The sequence below is a fragment of the Canis lupus genome, chromosome 17 (genome assembly GCF_003254725.2).
Source record: "Canis lupus dingo isolate Sandy chromosome 17, ASM325472v2, whole genome shotgun sequence".
Lineage (NCBI taxonomy): Eukaryota > Metazoa > Chordata > Mammalia > Carnivora > Canidae > Canis > Canis lupus.
Genome location: NC_064259.1, coordinates 25,328,218 through 25,354,602, shown reverse-complemented (window position 1 = coordinate 25,354,602; position 26,385 = coordinate 25,328,218). Strand labels below are relative to the sequence as shown.

Sequence of the window (26,385 nt, the reverse complement as noted above, 5' to 3'; positions counted from 1 at the left end):
CGCTAAACCACTGCGCCACCCGGGCTGCCCTAAAATAACTTTTCTTAACTTGTTTTCTATGCCTATGTATAAAATATAGGATCATTTCATATATGTGTGTGTATGTATGTATGTATGTGTATATATGTCTTTGTAGCCTCATAAATTTACTTAGCTAGAAGTTCAACATATGCAACTTTCTGTTAAAATAATGGGAATTAGGAATCCTGCCAGAAAGTTTCCTGTGTAATTAATATAGTCTTAAATGGCTGACTGGATATAGTAACTAGCTTTTCCTATGTAAATGAGACAGTAGTGTTGAATTGTTTATAACATTTATCTAAAATAAACATTAGTAAATGCTAATAAAAATATATTATGTACATAAGATCAAATCAGAATGTATGGTATTTTAAACTTCTTAGTAGTTCATCAGCCAACACTTCTCTGCCTTTTTTAGCTTACATTTTAAAATTTTGTTTTTATAAATAAATATACTGTAACCTGAAACAGAACTCTAGTTAATTTTCTAGGTTATGAAAAAACGTTAAAAACTTGGAATGGAAATGGCCTTGTTAGAGATTGTATTTACTATCTCAAATTCTGTCTATAATGGACAACATTGACAATAAAATTAAAAACAAAAAACATAAATGTTGAATTGTGAAATGAAATAGTTTATATGGCAGGAATTTGGTGGAAGGCATGGAGTTGAAATGGAGGGACATGAAATGGCGAGTGTAGTTTTGTTATTAAGGAGTGAGAAAAGTGAAAGGGAGGGAGGCCTCCTTGTAATTAATTTGAGGCACTTGGAAGATTTATTACTGTACAATTTGTCATTAATAGAACATCTACAACTTAGTCATTAACAGAACAAATAACTAGGTTTGCTATCTAGAGAAGGAAACCTGCTAACACTATTAGGAGGTGCAGGTAGTAGGGCAGCCCTGGTGGTGCAGCGGTTTAGCGCTGCCTGCAGCCCGGGGTGTGATCCTGGAGACCCGGGATCGAGTCCCGCATCAGGCTCCCTGCATGGAGCCTGCTTCTCCCTCTGCTTGTGTCTCTGCCTCTCTCTCTCTAGCTGTGTCTCTATGAATAAATAAATAAAATCTTTAAAAAAAAAAAAAAAAAGGAGGTGCAGGTAGTGCAAGATTCAGAGACTTCTAGGTTAGAAGATTAGCATGAAGGGTGCCTGGGTGTTAGTTAAGTGTCTGACTCTTGATTTTCACCCAGGTCAATATCTCAGGGTTGTGAGATTGAATCCTGTGTTGGATTGCTGCTTAGTACAAAGTCTGCTTAAGATTCTTTTTCCCGGGATCCCTGGGTGGCGCAGCGGTTTGGCGCCTGCCTTTGGCCCAGGGCACGATCCTGGAGACCCGGGATCGAATCCCATGTCGGGCTCCCGGTGCATGGAGCCTGCTTCTCCCTCGGCCTATGTCTCTGCCCCCCTCTCTCTCTCTCTGTGTGTGACTATCATAAATAAATAAAATTAAAAAAAAAAAAAAAGATTCTTTTTCCCTTCCTCTTTTCCTTTCTGCTCCTCCCTCTGCTCATGTGCACGCACTGCCTCCTTCCCTCCCCCGCCCTTTCAAATAAATAAAATCTTAAAAATAAAAAACAAAAAAAACCAAAGATCAGCATGAAAGCTCCTGAGCAAAGTTGTTAATCTCAGGGTAGAAGCTGTCTGCAGTCAGTCCTGTCTAGGCATAGGCAGCTCTGGGTCTCTTGGTGTTAACAGAAGCCAGAAGGATTTCAGGATGCATCCTATTATCAAGAGAGGCATTATCAGATACTAGGAGCATTTCACAAGGTGAGATACTTGGAATTATTTAAATGATGTAACATGCCTTCATGGGCTGGAGGAAGCTATTTAAGCTTTTTAGGAAGAAAATAAAAGAATCTTTGGTGAAGTACGTTATGTGACTTGATACTTTCATTTATACTCTGATTCAGTCTTTTTTGGCTTAGGCTTTGGGGAGCAGGGTCTAATTTTTTTGTTAAACACACCAGCCTTGAATGTGGCTCTTGAACCACAGATTGAGACAGACAGGCAGCACTCCTTACACTTGGTTGGAGCAGGGTCTGATTTTTTTGTTAAACACACCAGCCTTGAATGTGGCTCTTGAACCACAGATTGAGACAGACAGGCAGCACTCCTTACACTTGGTTGGGACTTGTAAGTTTTTGATTCCTGTTGTCTAAGCATCCTGGTTCAATCCCTCATTCCTCTGAGGCCTTCGGGATAATGTATGAGAAGAGAAGTTAGAACAGTAATTTTATAGTAACTACTTTGGAAACTCTTTAACTACATAAACATCAAATCAGAATTTTAAAACTTTCCACTAAACACTAACATTAAAAATCTATCAAGTTCTTAAAAAAAAAATCAAGTTCTATTAAAAGATTATATTTCTGTTAAGAAGAGAGTTAATTGACTGCCAAATGATTGGGACCTATTAACATCTCTTACATAGCAATTTTCACTTAATGAAATTATATCAATAACTACAAAACAGTATAGTATTCATTGTTTCCATGTTCCTTTACAGAATGAAGTCCTATATTATCCTATTTTATACAATGTTTTTTTTTCCATCATAAAAATACTTGATTACTATAGAAAAACTCAAAATGTATAGAGGTGACCAAAATAAGTATCTAAAATTTGATACCCCAAAATAACCATTAATAGAATATTGGTTTTATGCCACTTAACAAATGTTGCAACATTTACTAAGTTTGGTTGTTTTTGCCTAAATAATTATTCTTTCCAAAGTTATTTAACTTTAAAAAGGATAAATTTTTAATAAGTTTTAACTAAAATGTATGTGATATCCTTGAAATCCATATAGAACTGGCATCAAATGATTTAGCTTTCTCTGGGACCTGAATATCAGGCCTAGTTTTGATGGCAAACACTCATTAAACTATTATTTAATGGCAAAAGTAGTAAATGCCACCTATTATTCAAAAGCAGGGTGTCAATTTAGAACTCTAATTATAAATTACCAAATAACTGGGGAGGCCTGGTGCTCAGTGGTTGAGTGTCTGCCTTTGGCTCAAGTCTCATATCGGACTCCTGCAGGGAGTCTGCTTCTCCCTCTGCCTATGTCTCTCCCTCTCTATATCTCTGTCTCTCATGAATAAATAAATAAATAAATCTTTAAAAAAATCAAATAATTGGTAGTAGTAACTAATACTAGCTGGTAAAGGTAAGTTTGTAAATTTCTTTTCATCCTAAAAGTCACCGTTAAAACATGGGGAATATGTAGAGTATTTTCTGGATAAAACTGGGAATATAGCATATAAACTGGGGATAAAGGGATGGTTTAGGAAAGAGGAGCAAACTGCATGTAGACTTTGGAGGATTTTATTTTTCTCACTTTTCAAATGAGATTAGGCCAATTTGAGTTAGTGTTTGTTTAGAACTTAGGGAAGGGATGCCTGGGTGGCCCAGCGGTTGGGTGTCTGCCTTTGGCTCGGGTCGTGATCCCGGGGTTCCCGGATCGAGTCCCACCTCAGGCTCCCTGCATGGAACCTGCTTTTCCCTCTGCCTACATCTCTGCCTCTTTCTCTGTGTCTATCATGAATAAATAAAATCTTAAAAAAAAAAAAAAGAACTTTAGGAAAGGGTGAAAGAGTTGGCTTTTAGAAAATCTTTTTCGTTTTTTTTTTTTTCTAAATTTTTATTTAAATTCTAGTTAGTTAACATACAGTACAATATTGGCTTTAGGAGTAGAATTCAGTGATTCTTCACTTACATACAACACTCAGTGCCCATCACAATAAGTGTTCTCTTAATACCCGTCACCCATCTAGCCCATTCCCCACCTACCTCCCTCCATCAACCATCAGTTTATTCTCTATCTTTACGTGTCTCTTATGGTTTATTTTTGTCTCTCTTTTACCACCCCCCTATGTTCTTCTGTTTTGTTTCTTACAGAGGAGTAAGTCATATGGTATTTGTCTTTGTCTGACTGTCTTACATTCTTTAGCATAATACACTTTAGTTCTATCTATATCATGAATGGCAAGATTTCATTCTTTTTGATGGTTGGGTAATATTCCATCGTGTATATACACCACATCTTTATCCATGTATCAGTCAATGGACATTTGGGCCCTTCATAATTTCGCTGTTATTGATAATGCTGCTATAAACATCAGGGTGCATGTACCCCTTCAGTTCTATATTTTTGTACCTTTGGGTGAATACCTCATTAGGGTAGTTCTATTTTTAACTTTTTGAGGAACCTCCATACTGGCTGTACCAGTTTACATTTCCACCAGTAATGCAAGAGAGTTCCCCTTTCTCCATATCCTCAGCAACGTCTCGTTTCCTGTGTTAATTTTAGCCCTTCTAACAAGTGTGAGGTGATGATAATCTCATTATGATTTTGATTTGCAAAATACATGTTTTTGTATGTGTTATTCCATTTAATGCTAGGCTACCCCATATAAGGTCCCATATAAGGTACTTAGTGTTTTATACTTACTTGATGATGAGAAAACTGGAACTCAAAGTTTTTTATTTAGGTCACAAACTCGGGTATTTTTTGCTTTGCTTCCAGTTCTTTCACTCATGTTTACCATTGTCTGATTTCTAAAGTTCTTTCCAATTGCTAAAATTCTGTGATTTTACAGAAGTGGAGAGAATAGTGTAATGAATTCCCATTTATTTATCATAGAATTACAAAATTATTAGCCCATTCCTAATTTATTTCACCCTGTATCCCCTTGCATTTGCCCCCCCACATTATTTTTATCCCCATATTAGTTTTTTTTAAACTAATTTTAACTAAATAAAATTAGTTTTATTTATTTATTCATGAGAGACAGAGAGAGAGGCAGAGACACAGGCAGAGGGAGAAGTAGGCTCCATGCAGGAAGCCTGATGTGGGACTCAATCCTGGGACTCCAGAATCATGCCCTGAGCCAAAGGCAGACGCTCAACTGCTGAGTCACCCAGGCATTCCACTCCCATATTATTTTGACACAGATTCTTTAATATGATTTCATCTGTAAACATTTCAATATTTAGCTCTAAAAGAAACTAATTTTTTTTAAAGATTTTATTTATTTGAGAGAGAGAGCATGAGTGAGGAGGGTAGAGGGAGAGGGAAAAGCAGTCTCCCTGCTGAGTGAGGAGCTGATGTGGGCTTGAGGTGGGGCTCAAGGTGGGGCTTGATCCTAGGACTCTGAGACCTTGACCTAAACTGAAGGCAATTGCTTAACTGACTGAGCCACCCAGGCATCCCAAGAAACTAAGTTTTAAAAATTTAAAACAAAAAAACAAACAAACAAAATAAATAAAAATAAAAATTTAAAACATAACTGTACTAATATTATCACTGTAAAAAAGTCATTAATTACTTCATATTCAGTTAATGCTCACATTTACCTTATTGTCATAATTTCTTTTTAAATGCTTTTTAAGTTGGGATTCAAATGAGGCTCATGTTGCAATTGGTTGAGATGTCTCATAGATATATAAAAATTATTATTTAAAATATTTTCTATTTCTTTAGGGAAGTTTTATTTTTTTATTATTTTTTATTTTTTTATTATTTTTAAAAGATTTTATTTATTAATCATGAGAGACACAGAGAGAGGCAGAGACACAGGCAGAGGGAGAAGCAGGTTCCATGCAGGGAGCCTGATGTGAGATTCGATCCTGGGAATCCGGGATCATGCCCCAAGCCAAAGACAGCCACTCAACTGCTAGACACCCAGGCCTCCCTTGAGAAGTTTGAGAATCACAGCAAAATTGAGTAGAAGGTATAGAGATTTACCATATAACCCTCTCATGTCTACTTGTTTAGCCACCATTTGTTGAAAAGACTTTTCTCCATTTTATTGCCTTCGTTCTTATGTCAAAGATTAGGTGCTATATTTCTGTGGATCTATTTTTTGGGCTCTCTTTTCTGTGCTGTTGCTCAGTTTGTCTATTCTTTTGCCAGTACCACTCTCTCTGTCTTGACTATTTTGGCTTTATGGTAAGTCTTTTTTTTTTTTTCTCCATGTAATAGATTTTATTTTATTTATTTTGAATGTATTTATTTTGTTTTATTTTTATTTTTTTTATTGGAGTTCAGTTTGCCAACGTATAGCATATCACCCAGTGCTCATCCCATCAAGTGCTTTCCTCAGTGCCTGTCACCCAGTCACCCCCCCCCCCCCCCCCAGGTCCCTTTCCACTACCCCTTGTTTGTTTCCCAGAGTTAGGAGTCTCTCATGTTCTGTTGTGTTTTATGGTAAGTCTTAATGTTGGTTAGTATAGTTGTCTGCCAACTTTGTTCTCCTTAAATATTGTGTTGGCTTTTCTGGGTCTTTTGCCTCTCCATATAATATTCAAAATCAGTTTTTTGATACCCTCCAAGGTAACTTGCTGGGCTTTTGATTGGGATGCACTGAATCTGTAGACAAAGTTGGGAAGAACTGACATCTTAATAATGTTGAATCTTTCTATCCATGAACATGGAATATCTCTTCATTTATTTATCTAGTTTTTTTATTTCATTCATCACATTTGTAATTCTCCTCATATAGGTTTTGTATAGCTTTGGTAGCTTTATGCCCATATATTTCATCTTTTTGGGTACTAATGTAAATGTTACTGTGTTTTCATTTCAAATTCTACTTGTTCATTGCTGGTATGTAGAAAAGCTTTTGTATTTTAATCTGTATGCTACAACCTTGCTATACTTATTTTTTCAGGAGTTGATGTTGATTCTTAGGATTTTTTTTTTTTTTTTTTTTTTTTTTTTACAAAGGTGATCATGTCATTTTCTTAGATGGATGTTTTTTTATTATTCTTTTCCAATCTTGTATAGCTTTTATTTCCTTTTCTTGTCTTACTATATTAGCTGGGATTTCTGGTATGATGTCAAAAAGATGTGAGACACCTTTTTGCTTTGTTCCTGATGTTATTATCTTTTAAAATCTACACCTTCTCTTTCTATCTCACATTTTTTTTCCTTGCAATTTTGTTTTTGTTGTTGAAGAAACTAGGTCTTTTGATTTTTAGAGATTCCCATGGCCTAGATCTTTGTAATTGTATCTCTGTTGTGTTCAGTATGTTTTTCTGTCACATTTATTATATGAAAAATATTAATTAGATCTAGAGGAGCATTGCCCAGTATAAATATAATGAAAGCCATAAATTTGAGCCATGTATGAGTAATTTGAAATTTTCTGGTATTCACTTTAAAAAAATAAAAAGAAACAGTTAAGGGGGCCCTGGCTGGCTCAGTCGGTAGGGCATGCGGGTTTGTGAGTTTGAGTCCCATGTTGGGTATAGAGATTACTTAAAAAAATAAAATCTTAAAAAAAAAAACCAAAACAGGTGAAATTGGTTTTAGTATGTTTTTATTCGATCCATTATATTCAAGATGTTCTTTCAACATACAACCAATATAATTTTTGAGGTAGTTTATACTTTTTTATACTAAATCTTAGAAATCTAGTGTAGGTTTTACACTTATGTTACACCTCATTTGGAATAAGCTGCGATTGCAAGTACCCGGACTCTTGTTTTGAACAACACAGATTTTTTTTTATTTTTATTTTTTAAAAGATTTTATTTATTAAATGAGAGAGAGAGAGAGAGAGAGGCAGAGACACAGACAGAGGGAGAAGCAGGCTCCATGCAGGAGGGGGCCCAATGTGGGACTCGATTCTGGGTCTCCAGGATCAGGCCGTGGGCTGAAGGCAGCGCTAAACTGCCGAGCCACCCGGGCTGTCCCAAACAACACAGATTTAGAGACTTGACCAGATTTAGGTTTCTTTTTATTTTTGTCAGAAAATAGAGAATGCCTGGTTATCTCTTTTTGGTGATACTGGTAACCATTCATGATCATTGTTTAGATCTAATAATTCATTAGAACTTATAAAGTAGTCACTTTTTTTTTTTTATCATTCTACCTTCATTTATTATCTGTAATATTTCTCTAAGAGGATACTTCCTATCCTTGGTTACTTGCAGGAATAGTTCACTTAGAAAAAGTAGGGTAAGTAATGCTTGATCCTTTTAGTTACAAATTATCAAGATAATGATTTGGTTCCCTAGCATTTGGATAAAAGATAACATTGGATAAAGGTAATCAGCAAAAAAAAAAAAATTTTTTTTTTAAGTGTTACTGTGAACTCCTAGACTTAAAAAATACTCAAATTGTCCCATTTTTAGCCAGTGGGAGCCTCTTTAAGCTGATTTTTGAGTCCTCTAGACATGACCCTAATAGTCTTTGATAACTTTCTTGCATTCTGGGGTGTTAGTCTGTATTATCTAGGAAAACACAATCAATGGGATATATACACATATATATAGAAAGATATTTATTATAATGACTTTGCTTATGAATTTCAGAGGCTCATAAGTGAAAAGATCTGTGTTCAGCAAGTTGGAGGAGCTAATGTAGTTCCAGACCAACTCAAGACTCAGGAAGAGCCAGTGTTTAGGACTGAGTCTGAAGGAAGGAAAAAAAACCAATGTATCAGCTTGAAGTCTCTTCAGCAGGAGGAATTCCCTCCTACTTGTGAGAGGGTCCAGCTTTTTTGTTCAATTCTGGCCTTCAGTTGATTGGATGGGACTTAAACACCCACATCAGGGAGGGCTGGGAGGGCAATTTGTTTACTCAGTCTACAAATTCAAATGTTAATCTCACTCAGAAACACCCTGACAGACACACCCAAAATAGTTTTTGACCAAATGTCTGGGCACCCTGTGACTCAGTCAAGGTGATATATAAAATTAACCACCACATCTGGTATAAGATGTTCGAGACTCATTTACGTGTTCTGCCCATGGAATCTGCCATTTTCCCAAGGAACCCGAATCTTTACTATCTTAAACAAAATCAAAGTACCAAAATCTTATAAATAATGTTGGCAATTAATAAATGACCTCTGATGATTCTTTTAATGATGAAAATACATCGAGATTCATAATTTTCAAAGCTTTACTTTAGAAGGCTTTGTTTTGGGATTTTTATCAAGAAAGGTGTAATTTCTTAAAAGCCATTAAAATGACTTATGTTGTAGTTAATTTTCTTTTTTTTTTCTTTTGTAGTTAATTTTCTTATTCTTTTTCTCGCTTTTGGGTGTCTGTCTACTCCTATGTTGATCTTTTTTTTTCTTTCTTTTTCTTTTTTCTTGTTTTTCTTTCTTTCTTTTTTCTTTTTTCTTTTTTTTTTTTGGTGAGCTCTGTGCCCACTATGGGTCTTGAACCCCTGACCCCAAGATTAAGAGTTGCCTGCTTGCCAGCCAGGTACCCCACTATGTTGATCTTTCTTAAGTTTTTGATACAACACTCAAAGAAAGCATAGAATGAAAGCTGATAGCCCAGAGTTTATACTTAGTAAAATGTATACAAGTGGTTGATAAGTATCTTTAAGTATCAATCTAAATAATTCTAGGGGGGCCTGGATGGCTCAGTCAGTAGAGCGTTGGAGTCTTGATCTCAGGGTTGTGAGTTTGAGGCCCATATGGACTGTGGAGATTACTTAAATAAAATCTTAAAAAAATTGATTCTACCTGTTAGTATATTACATAACCTAGAGTTACAGACATAATTGAGTTTATCCTCTTCATTTATAGAAAGAGAAATTGAAGCCTATATCTGTGGGAATGTTAGTGCTATAATGTTATAGCACTATATTCTATAGTGCTAGAATGTTAGTGCTGGATCACTTGTTTTTTAGAGTAAGCAATGTGCTGATAGGACAACTTCATAGCTCAGAGACACACCACGGTGGCTCAAAATACTGGCATTGCTATTTACTGGCTATATGAACTTAAGGAAACTGGCTTTCTTATTTATTTGTAAGCTAGAAATAATAATAACTATGTCATGGGATTGAGTAATATTTTAAGGAACCTAGTACTATTCCTTCACATTGTAGGTATACTATAAATTGTGGCTTTTCCCATCCTCTAGTTTGCAGTTCTTTCTGCCATATTATTACTTCTTTTTAAAATTGAACATCAAGTATATCTAAAGTAGCTGAAAACAGTACTTTTCTTGTATTTTTTACCATGTTTGTATTATTCATTTAACAGAATTTTTCATTAACAGAATAAAAAAGTTGGTCTGGTCCCTCTCTGAATGTTTCAGGATGACAGTATTGAAGTTCAAATTGAGATTTTACTTTTCATTCTGAAGTACTTAATCAAAATAACTTTTGTTGTTATATCCCCATTTATCATAATTATTGAATATTAAACACAGATGTTTTGTTTTATTTTATTTTTAAAAGATTTTATTTATTCATTCATGAGAGACAGAGAGAGAGAGAGAGAGAGAGAGGCAGAGACATAGGCAGAGGGAGAAGTGGGAGCCTGATGTGGGACTCAATCCCAGGACCCCAGGATCACGACCTAAGCCAAAGCAGACCCTCAACCATTGAGCCACCCAGGTGCCCAAAACACATGTTTTAAATAATATTTTGTGTCATCAAGGTAGGATGTAATCATGTTCATGCTTGTATTCTGCAGCAAACAGGGTAGTTTAGAAAGGCCATAATTAATAGATGTTTAAAAGCTGCTTTGATGTTCTTAGATTAAAGCTTGGCTACTAATACCCAATGCTAATATTTTAAATTATCACTCTCCTTTTGAACATGAACTGTTGGCTTGAGTTCTATAGAACTAGCTACAGGATTGTTTATGTGTAATTCATGTTTAATTTGAATGTGTAGAGAAAATCTTAGAAACTATTTATCTTCCAAAAAGTGTACTCTCATATTCATGCTGGTTGCTGTCTATTTGGATACAATTCCAAAAGCATACTTGAATGTTGACTTTTCCATGACAGTTAATAGATGGCTTTCTTCACTGGGAGGTATAAACATATGATTGCTAATGCCTAAGGTTCTATTTCATAAAATGAGTGAATTGATGATATATTTGAGGTGTTGGAGACTTCAGATTGGGAGACCCAGAGACCTTTTTTTTCTTTCTCCAATCAAAAAGGAGGCAATGATAGTTGTATTCAGCTCTTCTTAGAGTGATTTTCACTTGCTCTTTTCATTTTCTTGTAATTTCTCTGGTCTCTCACTACTTGTAAATTTAATTTTTACCACCACCCTCACCCCAAAATACTGAAAACTAATTGCTTTCGGGTTTCTGTTTCTCAGAATCACTAAATACATTGATTACCATTTTCTCTGATCTCATTGTATTCATTCATTGCAGTATATTAGGTTCTGTTAATCTTGAAGATCTTATCTCTGCTTTTCTTGTACTGTATTTTCCCTCCGATTCTTGAGCTGCACCTCATTTCCCTCCCTCACTGATGCAACTTCTTACTTGCATGCTGAAATATCTGTATCTGGAGACACACTTTTAACAGTTGTGCTGTCATCATCAGTCTGTGCACACTCAGATGGCTCAGCTGTTCTCATCTTTCTTTTTTTTTTTTTTTTTTTATTTTTTTTTGTTCTCATCTTTCACCACAAATTGACTGCGAAATCTATGTTTCTGTTATTCATCCCCCCTCCCTTTTAAAAAATATTTTATTTATTTATTCATGAGAGACACACACACAGAGAGGCAGAGACATAGGCAGAGGGAGAAGCAGGCTTCCTGTGAGGAGCCTGATTGTGGGACTTGATCCCAGGACCCCAGGATCACAACCTGAGCCAAAGGCAGATGCTCAACCACTGAGCCACCCAGGTACCTTATATCATTCATCCTTTTTTCTTCACTTATGGCTCTTATTCTTAAGACCTCAACATCTTACCTAGTTTCCTTACTGTCTCCTAAAACTTCCAGTGTGTCCAAGTCAAAGTCTTCATCTTAGAACAGATTTCATGGTCTTCCTTAATTGTCATTGGTATTTGTAGTATTGTTTATCTTGTCCCCAGGTTTAGTCATCACTGGCTCTTTCACACACCCCCTCCAGTTAATTTTGGCACAAAGTTACACAAATTCTAATTTTGCTTAGTATACTTTGGGAAATGCTGGCTTGTAGAGTTAAGGTTGGTTGAGTGGTTATCTATCTATCTATCATCTATCTATCTATCTATCTATCTATCTATCTATCTATCTATCTAATCTGTCTATCAAATTGGCCTAAGTGTAGAGGGGTTTGGGAAGGAGTTTTATTTCTTAAGTAAAATTTTTTGGTGACCGTGGTTTAAAAGAAGGTGCCAGTGACATTATCTAAAACTTCTTAAAGGTACTAGTTCCTGAGCATGGCTGAGGCTTTCAGAACTTTTCTGGTATGATCTTCTGGGAATTGGAGAGGTCCCACCTGGATTTAAATCCAAGTGTTTATTCTTCCATTTATTCTTCCATCTGAAAACCTTTTACATTAAAACATTTGCTTTAGGGATAGTTCAGTGAAGATGATCCAAAGAGAAATGAAAAGGGTTTGAGAGAATAAATGCACACATATCACTGAACTTCTATGTTTAACCACGTCCCTTAGTCTTCAAACTTGGTTTTCCTCCTAAATTATCCATCTGTGAACTCTTTGGAAAGCCTATTATCTGGTAGCTGTTACGCTTGACTACCTTTTCCTTTTCTATATATGTGATACCTGGCATGCCCATCTCAGTCCACATTAGGCATGTTTTCTTGGTTAGTTATCAAGGAAGAACTTGCTGAGATTCTTTCTGTTTACATCTTATGGTTGCAAAATCAGAAACATAATGCTTTAGACGGATGAGCTGGCACATGCATTACCAATGTTTAGTGAAAAGAAAACAGGCCTCAAACATGCCACAACAAAAGCATAGAAACAAAAATTGCATTAGATTATAGTTAATTACTTCAAAAAGCAAATTGGCTTCTCTGTGTTATCTAATGAATGATTGCTGAAAAAGTCATAGTGGAGAATTACTTGTCCCTTGCTGGGCAAGTAAAAAAAACAAAACAAAACTGTTGAAACTATTACATTTTACATATTACATAAAGAAAGATACTTAGGGCAGCCCCGGTGGCGCAGCGGTTTAGCGCCGCCTGCAGCCCAGGGCGTGATCCTGGAGACCCTGGATCGAGTCCCAGGCTCCCTGCATGGAGCCTGCATCTCCCTCTGCCTGTGTCTCTGCCTCTTTCTCTCTCTCTCTCTCTGCATCTCTATGAATAAATAAATAAAATCTTTTAAAAAAAAAAAAAAGAAAGATACTTATAAGGTGTTCAATGTCCTCTTTTCTAGGTCTTTCTTATCTAGAATGTTTTCTTGTTTTCTGATTTTATTTACCAGAAATTGGTGATGGACATCACACTTAAGGAAGTGACATAAGAAGGGGGAACCCCCTTTTGCTTGTCAGATTGGTCTGTATATATCTTCATACTTTATATTTTATTGGTCATATAGCAATTTTCAACTGTTGGATTTTGTTTAACTTAGTTTATTAATATAGATATTGTCTTAGGTCTAACAATGATTTGTTAGTTGGGTTTAGCACTTAGAGGCTTTTTTCCCCCATGTAATTGAAACAGATATTTGCAGCATCGTTTTTTTCTTTTAAAGCAGGCTTCTGTGTCCAATGTGGGACTCAAACCAATGACCTCAAGACCGAGATTTGCACGCTCTGCTGACTGAGCCAGTCAGGGCCTCATGCAGCATCATTTTATAAAAATATATATACATATATATATTTTTAAAGATTTTATTTATTCATGAGAGACACAGAGAGAGAGGCAGAGACATAGGCAGAGGGAGAAGCAGGCTCCATGCAGGGAGCCTGATGTGGGACTCGATTCTGGGACTCCAGGATCATGCCCTGAGCCAAAGCAGACAGATGCTCAACCGCTGAGCCACCCAGGTGTCCCTAAAAAGAAAAAAAAAAAAAATATATATATATATATATTTAAATTTTATTTATTTATGTATTCATGAGAGACACACACAGAGAGAGAGAGAGGCAAAGGCAGAGGGAGAAGCAGGCTCCACACAGGGAGCCTGATGTGGGACTCAACCTCGACCGCAGGACTCCAGGATCACGCCCTGAGCCGAAGGCAGAGGCTTAACTGCTGAGCCACCCAGGCGTCCCTAAAAAAATATTTTTAATTGAAGTCTAATTGACGTATAATATTAGTTTTAGGTGTACAGCATAGTGGTTCAGTAGTAACATATATTACAAAATGCTCACCACAGTAAGTGTATGACAATAATATTGACTATATTCCCTATGCTATAGTATTCATCCTCGTGATGACTTCTTTATTTATAACTGGAAGTTATAAATCCCCTCCATTCATTTCTCACATCCCTTCACCCCTCTCCCCTTTGGCAACACCAGTTTGTTCTCTGTATTTATGAGTCTGTTTCTCTTTTGTTGTTACTGTCTGTTCATTTGTTTTGTTTTTTTAGATTCTACATATAAGGAAAATAATAAGGTATGTGTCTTTCTGTCTGGAGCATTTCACTTAGCATCATACCCTCTAGGTCTACATGTTGCCACGAATGGCAAGATTTCTTTTTTTTTTTTAATGGCTGAGTATTATTCCATTGTGCATACATATCATGTTTTCTTTATCCATTCAGTAGTTAATGGGACTTAGATTGCTTCTGAATCTTGATGCAGGATCATTCTTTATGACTTCATGGTATTACGTTACACGACTGCAACATTTTTTTTATACTTAATTTTTGGTTAGGTAGTACATGTACATAGTACAAAATATGAAAGATGCAAAGAAGTACACAGTGAAAAGTAAAGAAGTACACTCTTAGTTCCCTCATAAGGATGCAGTCATGTTATCCATTTCTTTCATGTTCATCCAGAGATAGTTTATACAGATACAAACCAGTACATAATCATGTATACACACATTCAAAATGACAACATATTATACCTTCCGTGCTCTACAATGCTTTCTTTTTTTTTTTTTTTAAATTTTATTTATTTATTCATGATAGACACACACACAGAGAGGCAGAGACACAGGCAGAGGGAGAAGCAGGCATCATACAAAGAGCCTGATGTGGGACTCGATCCAGGATCTCCAGGATCACACCCTGGGCTGCAGGCGGCGCTAAACCGCTGCGCCACCGGGGCTGCCCTACAATGCTTTCTTAATTAAGAGATCTTCCATAAGGATTCATAAAAATTTGCATCACTGTTTAACGTTTGCTTACTCTTCTGCTTTATGAATCTACTATAATCTGTTTAATCAGGCTTTTTGTGTGTGTGGGGTAGACACTTAGATAGTTTCAAATCTATTGTTCTGTCAATTCACATATATGCAGTTATATTATACATTTCATTTGGTGTGGTCCATTGGTCCTGATCCACTTTTTCTGGTTAAACTCTAAGTGAAAGCTCTTAGAGAAGCAACAGAAATCTGTTATTATACAGAATAAGGTGAGAATGTGGTGATGTCTGCAAATCTGTTTTGTAGTAGAAATATATGAAAAGTGAAAATTCTAACCTTTCCTTTTATTTTTTTAAAGATTTTATTTATTCATGAGAAACACAGAGATGTGTGTGAGAGAGGCAGAGACACAGGCAGAGGGAGAAGCAGGCTCCATGCAGGGAGCCCGATGTGGGACTTGATCCTGGGACTCCAGGATCACGCCCTGGGCCGAAGGCAGGGGCTAAACCGCTGAGCCACCCAGGGATCCCGTCCTTTTATCTTAAGAAACTTATTTTTTTAGTGAAAGAAGTGTTGCCTTGTGTGGGAAGTGTAATTTATCTTAGTCCTGATTCTATCCAATGAGGCAGACTTGTTTTATTTTTCCACAGATTGTTTTTGGATTTTGGGTATCAAAATACCCAGATTTACTAGTATCAACTGACTGATGGTAACACAAAGAAACATTAAAAAAAAGAAAAAGGGAAAGAAATGCACTAGCTGCAATTGGATGAAAATGATTCCTGGTTAGATATGCATTAAGGAAGTATTGTGGACCTAACATTAAACATTTATATAATTTAGGTGGTTGCCTTTTATGAGTCCAGTTCCTGTTTCCTCACTAGAGTACTTGACGCTGTGTGAGGGGATAAACATGGTATATCTTCCTGAAGCCTCCATTTCAGTTGCAAATAGGAACATGGGAGTTTTGAGATTATAATGGTTATTGTATTATCAGTCTACTACATTCTCATGAATTTTTGGATTGAAACAGAAGATTTAAAAGAGATTTTGAATTTGTGTATCACCTAGTTTCTAAGAATCTGAGTTTACTTTGTCATCAAGGATATTTGAGTGGAAAAGCTGGGGAGGCATTGATCCTAATGCAAGGCTACAATCACCATTTAAAATATAATGTAAATTTTAAGAAGCAACGGAGGTCACTTATGGCTTCAAAGTAGTTTGGAGATAAAACTTCATGCATTTATATATTGCTAATTTATGGCTTATGTGATGTATTCATTTATTATACAAATAAATGAATGAATTATACAAATTAAATGAAAAATCTCAGTTATAAACCTACCAAGAGGTTGTTAGTTACATTCATTCATAGAGCATGGGCAAATAAACTCCTTTATGGCAGTGGGCCTCACATTTTAATTTGTATCAGAATCACCTGGAGAGCTTCTTAAAAGCTTGTTAAAAAAATAGTTGCTATTTCCAGAGATTGTGATGACAGTAGCTCTGTGGTGTAAGACCTAGAGATCTCTTCCTTAAATAAACACATCAGATGATTCTAGTCTGTAGATCTCTTTTGACTATTGTTAGAGGAGAACCGCATTAGTTAAAAAAATGTAATGGTAGGAGCATATCAAAATCTTCAGGATTGTAATTTAAAGCAGTAGCATGATGCAGCACAATAGGCTTGATTTTGAATTTGACTTGTCTTCTGTAAAGACCTATAGATAGTAGTTGTTTGCTAAACTTTGATAATGGAAAACTTGTGGCTGGCAAGAGTCATGTTGCTATTCCAAGTAAAAAATGAGTATCTCAGAAGCCAAAAATACATTTTTCTTAGAAGTTAAAATTGCTCAAAAAAAGAAAAGTTAAAATTGCTTTGGTTGAAGAAATAAAATATTTTATTTAATTTGAAATGCTAAATCTAAGGGCATTAGATTTTAATTTTTATCAGCTGGAGACATGGGTTAAATGACCTTCTCTTTCAAAGTATTGTTTTGTTAAGACTGGTGAGGTTATGGTAAAATCGGCATTGTCATTGCATGGTGCAAACTTATGAATGGTTGCAATTTTGAATAACATTTTGAATATATGTATTGAAATCTTAAAACAGCTCATACTGATTTACATAGTAATTCCTTCCTTGAGAATCTCAAAAATAAAATTTAAATATGAAACAGAGATACTTACTATAGAATTGTTTATAATTGTACAAAAATTGGAAACAAACTAACATCTTATTTTGGAGTAATATTTAAAGAAGTGACCCATTCGCACAACCAAATGCTACTTAACCATAAAATGTCTTTAATTAAGAGTTCATAATATAGGGAAATGCTTATGCTATAATATTATTATGTAAATAAAAGCAAATTAAAGAATTGTAGATCATTTTAAAGATTTATAAGGAAATTTGGAAAATATTACTTTTCAGTGAGTTTTATAATTTGGGATTATTGATTCCCCCCTTAATATGTGTTCCCCTGATTTTCTATACTGAACATACTTTTTGTAATAAAAAATAACAAATGCAAATCAGTATTTTTATATCAAAAAAGAGTTTACATAAGATATTACAGCCAGTCACTATCAAGGGATTTAATCACATCATTTGGTAGGGATAGGGAATTTGTTTATAAACAGAGAATAGGAGTAGGAATAGTGAATCCAAATTAATAGACTATTAAGCAGATCATTGCTAAACCTGTTTTCAGACTATAGTTTTGTAAATGATTGGGCAGAGAAATAGACTGTGATCCTTCAAAAGTTGCAGCCCTTTTAGGTATGAAATGCCAATGGAATTGGTATTAACTCTGAAAATTTTGAGAAACTGTATATGAGTAGGTAGAAGAGTGGTAAGTGATTTCCAGTTGGCCAAATACAAGAATTGGTTTGTATACACTAATGGTTGTTGTTGTTGTTTTTAAAAGATTTATTTGTTTATTCATTATAGACACAGAGAGAGAAAGAGAGAGAGAGAGAGAGAGAGAGAGGCAGAGACACAGGCAGAGGGAGAAGCAGGCTCCATGCCAGGAGCCCGATGCGGGACTCGATCCCGGGACTCCAGGCCAAAGGCAGGCGCTAAACTGCCGAGCCACCCAGGGATCCCCATGGTTGTTTTTTTTGATGATTAATTGCCCCTATGCAACTGTATTCTGAACTATAAAGTTTAACTAAAAAATGTAAATAAATTCTTAAAATGTTTAAATAAATTAGTGGGTAATAAGGAATCCAGGATATTTGGATTTGGTCTAACCTTTGAGGTTTTTGTCAAGTAAAACAATCAGTGTTCTTCACAGCAAAGGATTTTTTTGCGGGTTGATACAATAATATTCTGGATAGGTTGGGGCTAGATTCATTGTGATAATTCTTGTGTTCCAAGAGCATACTATTTTTTGTGTGAGGAGTCCTGTCATAGATACTATTAAATAAAAGTATACAGATAATATACATCCCTTGAGATGTATCTAAAAATAAGATACTAAGTTTTATAAATAACATAGCAATACATTTTAGGTGTGTGTCACAGTTACAGTATCAATAATGAGAGAGAGGATTTGGGAAGAACTGTTGAAATGTTGCTTTTAAAATTAAATGAGATTATTATAGTTGGTAAGGCTTCTCAGAAACATTTTCCATTGTAGTGAGAAGTACTGGTCTCAAATGCTGGTTTTCAGTGAACTTTTTTGCTCTTCTGCATTGAAATAAATACGAGAAACTTGTAGTGAGTGTAGTTTTCTTTTTTTTTTTTTATGAGTGTAGTTTTCATAGTACCTACTGTATTTTATCAATTTTAAGATGTATATTTTTCCACATTTTAACATTTCTAGAATTGACTTATTTTATAATTGGTGGTACCTAACCATCATTGTTGGTTGTGAAATAGTTGCTACTGTCTACATATATGTGAACTCAAGAATTAATCCTGCTTGTATGACTTGACAACCGCAACCCACTGATCTTTTAGTTAATGTACTATTTAAGGATCATTTATGAATAGTTCATGATTCCTGAGTTGTCTTCCGAAACCTATAGTTATTTACATCTTCTGGTGGCACCTTTTGTAAGATCAAGAAATGTATGGCATGAGAATTTGTACAGTCACTTGTTTGGATGAGAATCCCAGAAGCAATAGAACACTTAAAAAAAAAAAAATATTGCATCACTAATTATCCAAATGGTACAGAGGATGATTTTATGGAAAAACAAGGAGTACTAATGACTGTGAGTTAAAAAGCAACTTAGCTAATCAGATTGTGAGTTTGAAGACATTTTTAAGACTTCTTTGAATTTGGGGCAGTTGAGTGGCTCAGTGGTTGAGCGTCTGCCTTTGGCTCAGGTGGTGATCCCGGGGTCCTGGGATCGAAGTCTCTGTCTTTTATCTCTGTGTCTCTCATGAGTAAATAAATACAATCTTTTTTTTCAAAAAAGACTATTTTGAATTTATTTTTCTTTTTAAAATATAAACCTGAGTATTTATCATAATTCTAAATAAGTTTAAAAGAGCTTTTTCAAAAAATAAAAAAATTCTAAGTGATAAGAAACCATATGTCCTAGTTTAATTGGGAGCTTTTTTTTTTTTTAAAGAGATTTTATTTATTTATTTGAGAGAGAGAGAGAGGGAGCAAGCACAAGCAGGAGGATCAGGATGATCAGCAGGCAGAGGGAGAGAGAGAAGCGGGCTCTCTGTGGAGTAGGGAGCCCTGACACAGGGCTTATTCCCAGGATCCTGGAATTATGACTTGAGCCAAAGGCAAATGCCTAACAGACTGAGCCACCTAGGCACCTCAAATTGGGAGGGTTTCTTTTCTTTTTTTTTTTTGTCTTTTTAAAAGAATTTTTTTTTAAATTTTATTTATTCATGAGAGACACACAGAGAGAGGCAGAGACACAGGCAGAGTGAGAAGCAGGCTCCATGCAGGAAGCCTGATCTGGAACTCGATCCCAGGGCCCCAGGATCATGGCCTGAACCAAAGGCAGATGCTCAACCACTGAGCCACCCAGGTGCCCCTTTATTTTTCTTTCTTAGTGGTACATAAAATAAATAATGGTGCATAGTGATACTGGCAGTATCTTGCAGTCAATGAAATGTGATTAATTTATTCAGTTTAAAGTACTGAGATTATGTTAAAATTGTGCTCATCTTTTTGATATTATTTTATGAAGTCATAGTGATCATAAATAAATACTTGATATGTTTTAAGTGTCCTTTCTTGGTACAATGAAAAAGTGGCAACTCTGTTGTTTCCTCCTAATTTTTTTTGAAGTTTTATTGGCCCGTGAAATTCAGAGATCCAGCAGCCACTGTTATAAAAAAAAATCAAGCATAAATTATCTTATTATTTTTTGACTACAGTTTAGTTTTTAAATTTGAATAGGTTTCACAGAATGATTGCCAACAAAATACTAGGTGCTGACAGCATACTTTTGTTTGAATTTGTAATTTTTGCTTCTGCTTTCTCTCTTGTTACTTGGCCTTAACCAATCTCATGGAATTAAGTTTACTGTGTTAATAGGCAGATACCATTTAAAAAGAATGTGGTTTAAAAAATTGTGGCAGTTGGCCATTCCTTTTTTTTTTTTTTTTTTTTAAGATTTTTATTTATTTGACAGAGAGACAGCACAAGTAGGAGGAGCAGCAGGCAGAGGAGGAGGAGGGAGAGACAGACTCCCTGTGAAGCAGGGAGCCTGATGCAGGGCTCCATCCCACGGCCATGGGATCATGACCTGAGCTGAAAGCATATGCTTAACTGACTGAGCCACCCAAGCACCCTGTTCATTCCTTATATATGTGGGATATTTTGAACAATACTAGAAGATTCCTCTTCTAACCAAAAGTTTTTCTGTTTTAGATTGTCCCATTGTCTGAAGTTTTTATCTTTCAGCTACTCTTTGTATTTAAGACACTGATAGAAGCTCCATGAAGGCAGGTATCACATCTGTCTTTTTTTTACTGCTATAACTACAGCATCTGTTCCATTTCTTGGCACATAAATAGTGTTCCATAAATATTTACTCAGTTAATAAATGAAGGCAAATGTTATTTATGACATTAAAACATTATTGGTCATTGGAAAGCCCATGATGTGCTAATTTATTTATTAGAAAAGAACTTAGAGAACACATGATTTTTTTTCAGAGTGAACAGGCCATTGAACGGAAATTTTTTGTTTGCAAAGAAGAGGAACAGCAGGCCAAACAGAAAAGTGTAGAAAACCAATTTGACTACTTCATTACATATCTTAGAATGATTCTGTTAATGAGTTGCATAGGAAAAGCAAGGCTGATGAGGGGTGTGTATGTGTTATTAAGTTGTATTGCAGTATGATTTATTGTCTGTTTCCTAAGGAAATAGCTGTTCATTGATCTTTTGGGTACCTGCTTTTAGTATCTTATCCAAAGAAGAAAATGCCCATTTATCCCTCTCGGCAAGATCAGACAGCTCTTAGTTTTGCTAGGATTTAACAGTATTTCTGATTTTTCTACTCATCAGTGTGCCTTCAAATCCAGTGGTATTTGAAACACAAAACATATTTTGTTCATCATCTTCATGTATTAAGGATACCATATTGCCAAGTATCAGCCTCTCTGAAAGAACTCAAATTATTTTTTTCCTTGATACTTTATAGATCAACAATTAAGCAACCATAATAAATAGATATGCTTAGTTGTCATATTCAAAGATAATTAAGAAACTTGGAGTTTAGCTTTTACCTTGGGATTCTCCTGAGGAAATTGGTCCTTTTAATAGAGGGACTGCTAAAAGAGCTTGATTTAGTGCTTAAAATCAGTAAATTTGGTGGCAGTAGAGTGGCTAAATTGGGAAATAATATGTTCTTTGCTTTTATCCATTATCCAGTTTCTATTTTATAAACTTCTGTCTGTGGAAATACTTAGAGCAATACTTATTTTAAGTTAATATGAAATTTATTAGGCAGCTAAGAATTTATATTGAAAATCTGAGCTCTTTTTCCTTGAGTTATTAATGAGGTTACTGTAATATATATTTTTTGGAATTGTCTTAAATTTAAGTTTTTAAAATAAACGACATTGCTGAAATCAGAACTTTTTTGTACTTTGACTTTTTACAGATGGACTGTTCATTATATGACTTGTTTATGTATATAGTCCTATTATGTACAGGGGGATATCCAAGCCAGTAGATATTTAATCTCAATGGATACCAGGGAAAAACAAATTAGAAGAAGTAAGGGGATACTATTTCATACTTATCATATTGCCAAAAAATAAAAAATTTTGACAGTATGAAATATTGGTAAAAATGAAGAGAAGTGGGAATTTTTAACCATTGCTGATGTTGGAGAAATATGAACTAAAACCTCCATTTCAAGAAGACCTTTCTTCAAAGGCAGAAGAGAAAGAAAATGATTTTTTTTCTTGAATAAGCATTGAGCCAGAATGTGAAGCACATCACAGGCAATCTGCTAAGAGATTGCAAAGACCTAAAGAGAGCTTACCCTTTTATATGTCCAAGCACATACAACCATTACATACATGTTTTTAAGATAAATTGAGAGCACTACTTAGTGCTCAGGTCGGGGGACTTAATAGCAAGATATAGCACCCATGCATCGTTTTAAGTCACTTGGTAATTGGGATGACAATATGTATTTGTTAACTGGCTAAATGTGTATTTGTAATCTTATGATAGGAGGTAATTTTGCAGCTTGGAGTTAGGTGGCCAGCTAGTTAGGTTCCTGTCTTCCCACAGAAATTGACAAAAAGAGGGTATTCTCTCCCCTGGTGCAAATCACATTTCAAAGAGGTGATTACTAGGGTCCTTGAGCTAGCCCTGGGTTGCTGTTAGTAGCCTGCTTGCTTTCTTATTTATGTATTATTTAAAGTAAGCTCTACACCCAATGTTGGGCTTGAACTCAGGATATTGAGATCAAGAGTTGCATGATCTACTGACTGAGCCAGCAGGAGCCCCTAGAAGCTTATTTAGCTTTTAAAAAGATTTACATATATTTCAGAAGGATAGAGATAGAATTTATAATTACAACTCTTCTAGAGAAAGTGCTCTAAGAAAAATATGGGGGTATCTTTTTTATCTATCTACCTACCTACCTACCTACCTACCTACCTTAATTACTTAAAATAGGCTCCATGTGGGGCTCGAACTTACAACCCCAAGATGAAGAGTCAGGTGTTCCACCAACTGAGCCAGGCAGGCATCCCATTCTTCCCTTACAATGAGAATTAAACTTCTCATTTTTTTATGCCCTTACACTGATGAGTAAATTGATTTGGCTACTTCACTGGGCAATTTGCAGTGTTCTGGTAGAGTTAAAGATGTGCATACTCTATATGATCCAGTACTTTTATTTCTAGTTAAATCCCAGAGAAACTCTTAAAAAAAGAGATTTATTCATTTGAGAGACTAAGCAAGCAGGTGTGGTGGGGAGGGACAGAGGGAGAGGGTGAGAGAGAATCCTGAGTAGACTTCCCACTGAGTGTGGACCCCAATGCAGAGCTCATCCCACAAACTTGAGATCATGACAGTGGAAATCAAGTTAGTTGCTCAACTGACAGAGCCAGCTGGGTGTCTCCCAGAAAACTCGTGTAAGAGACTTGTAACATTGCATATTAACAGTGGAAATAGCAAATGTTTATGAAGAGAGTGAATAGATAAATTTTGGTATATTCTTAAGGTATAATACAGCATTGAAAGTGACTGAATTAGAGCTACAAAATCAACATGAGTACCTGTTATAAATAATATTGAGTATTAAATTATAGAACATGCACAGTATATTTATATAATATTTTTAAAACATTGGGGATCCCTGGGTGGCTCAGTGGTTTAGTGCCTGCCTTTGGCCCAGGGCACGATCCTGGAGTCCTCGGATTGAGTCCCACATCAGGCTCCCAGCATGGAGCCTGCTTCTCCCTCCTCCTGTGTCTCTGCCTCTCTCTCTCTCTCTCTGTCTATCATAAATAAATAAGTAAATAAATCTTTAAAAAAATAAAAACATGCAGAACAATCTATATTTTTATGGATATATTCATTAGTAAAAGTATATAATGAAGTGATAAAACACCAAGATCAGAAAGTGGTTACCTTTTAGGAGGTAAATGTATAATGGGATCAGCAAGGTTTTCAAGTGTGTCTGTAATACTTTATTTCTTAATAGACAAAGATCTTAAGTAAAGAAGAATGTTAAAATTTATTAGGGGTGGGTAGGTACATTGGTGTTTGTTATTACCTAGAATCTTTTGTAATGTTTAAATATTTTATGATTAAATGCTTAAAAAAAGAGAAAGAAAAAAGAGGCCAGAAAAATCGGTGTTAGTTGGGGGGGGGGGGGGGACTCAATCTACTTTTGTAATTGCATGCTAATGGTAATGATCTAGTAAAAAGGGACAAGTTAGTGCAGGTGACTGGGAGTGTTACCGGAAGAGTCCTTGAGAAGAAAAACAATGGGACCCAGTGCAGAAATAATTTGCTTGGCTTTTGATAGGAGTAAGGCCAGTGTGTTGACACAGGAGAGTAAACAGAATAAGTGGTAGGAAGAGGAAGTAGTTCTGTTCTGAATTTAGGGTGACTAATGTCCAGGTTTGCCTAGGACTAAGAGGTTTCCCAAGATGCAAGACTTTCAGTGCTAAACTGGGAAAGTCCTGGAAAAACAAGGATGGTTGGCCATCTTCTGATTTTCCTTGACAAAATGAAAAAGCAAGATCATCTGCTAGGAGTGAGAGGAGGATGAGGCTTTAAGGTAAATTGAGAAGCTATAAGAAGAAATTATCTTAAGGTTGGGAGAGCAAATTGACTAGGTTAGTATGATAGACTTCTGAGCTTTGCTAAGGGTCTGCTGAAATTTATGGGTGTAATATCAAAGTTCATGTGGTATTTTCTTGTCATCTCATTCAGCTCTACAGGTGAAGGTACTGTGTTAAATGGAAAGTTGGTTTTAACTGATTTGATTGTGATGAGGAAGAGTGAGGGCATAGGTAAGGAAATGATTATAGTGATGGATCATCAGCTTTCAGGCTGAGTAAGAGGTAGAGAAGAAGGGAGACGAAGGATAGCGGAAAAAATAATTCCCAATCTTTTGGCAATAACAGATTTTTAGAAGTGAACTGGAAAGATAGGAAGTGAGGAGAGTGGGATGCTTGAAATTGAGATTTTTGACATGATGCAGTCACTGGTCATCAATGCGATTACCAGAATAGAGGCTGGAGTAGATAGATGGAAAGGTTTTGGGTATGGGAATGATCACTCCATGGATGTGATATTAGTGATTAAGGCAAGTTTTGGTGCTCTGAAATCAATCACTCAAGTATTTTCAAATGCCAACAGTCTTTTGTTTCTTGTGCCTCAAATCGTAGATTGTATTGTTCTGGAATGAAGATGGTTGTAAATAAGTAAATGTATAAAAGCAGATTTTGTTTAATCAGTATGTGGCCTTATCTATGGCTTGCTTAGTAGTTGGTTAAGTTTCCAATGTTAATGTCCAAACTAATGATCCCACTGTACATTAAGTTATTTTAGTCCCAAATAGGTTCAATAAGGACTTTGTGTCATGGATGGTTATAGATAGTACATTTCTCTGCTAACTCCAACTTCCCTCTTTCTCTTTTTATAGGACCACAGCTGAATGCACAGCTAGAAGGTTGGCTCTCACAAGTTCAGTCTACAAAAAGACCCGCTAGAGCCATTATTGCACCGTAAGTTTTAAGGGTCTTTACCCAGAATGTTTCATATGTTAAGTATTAATATAGTATCTATAGATGGAACTAAAAAATTAAAAAACAAATGCTATGTTGAGCTGAAGAAATTATATATTATTTTCATGATTCCTTTAGCTTTCACTTTAATTTAAGGATAAAGGAATTTCTCAGGTACAGTAATTTTAAAATTTGATTTTGGTAGTAAAACTGACTTTTAAAGTGGAAGGTGATTTGCAGTGCATAAAGTTGGTGATTTTAGATTGATGTAACTGAGTAAGTTCTGTTTTAAATAGTAAAATGATCTACTTTAATTCAGCTGACTTTTTCCTTATAATGAAAAAGATGTGTTAATCATAATACCATGCAATATGGAGTAGCAACCAGATATTTGGGGAAGGGGTAGTGTTTTTTTTGTTTTGTTTTGTTTTGTTTTGTTTTGTTTTAATGAAGAAAATGTTTTGTCTTTGAATCTTTTAGATTCAAAGGCTTTTTAGAACTACAAGTTAAAGTATAGTTAATGGTGTGGTCTGTATGTGATATGAATTCAGTTCATTTTGATTTGGTTTCCAGTGCTAACTTTCAAGACACATTTTTTTTTTTTAAAGATTTTATTTATTTATTCATGAGAGAGACACAGAGAGAGAGGCAGAGACAGGTGGAGAGAGAAGCAGG

At 35.5% G+C, this 26,385-nt stretch overlaps 1 protein-coding gene across 2 annotated transcripts in view; it reads left to right on the top strand.

Moving 5' to 3' along the window:
• Nucleotides 1–26,385, top strand: part of MEMO1 (mediator of cell motility 1) — a 122,126-nt gene that overhangs the window by 34,784 nt on the left and 60,957 nt on the right. For both annotated transcript variants that reach the window (XM_025454247.3, XM_025454248.3), the window contains one exon: nt 25,629–25,710. In XM_025454247.3, coding sequence (XP_025310032.1) covers nt 25,629–25,710 — 82 coding nt within the window. The remainder of the gene's footprint in view (nt 1–25,628; nt 25,711–26,385) is intronic.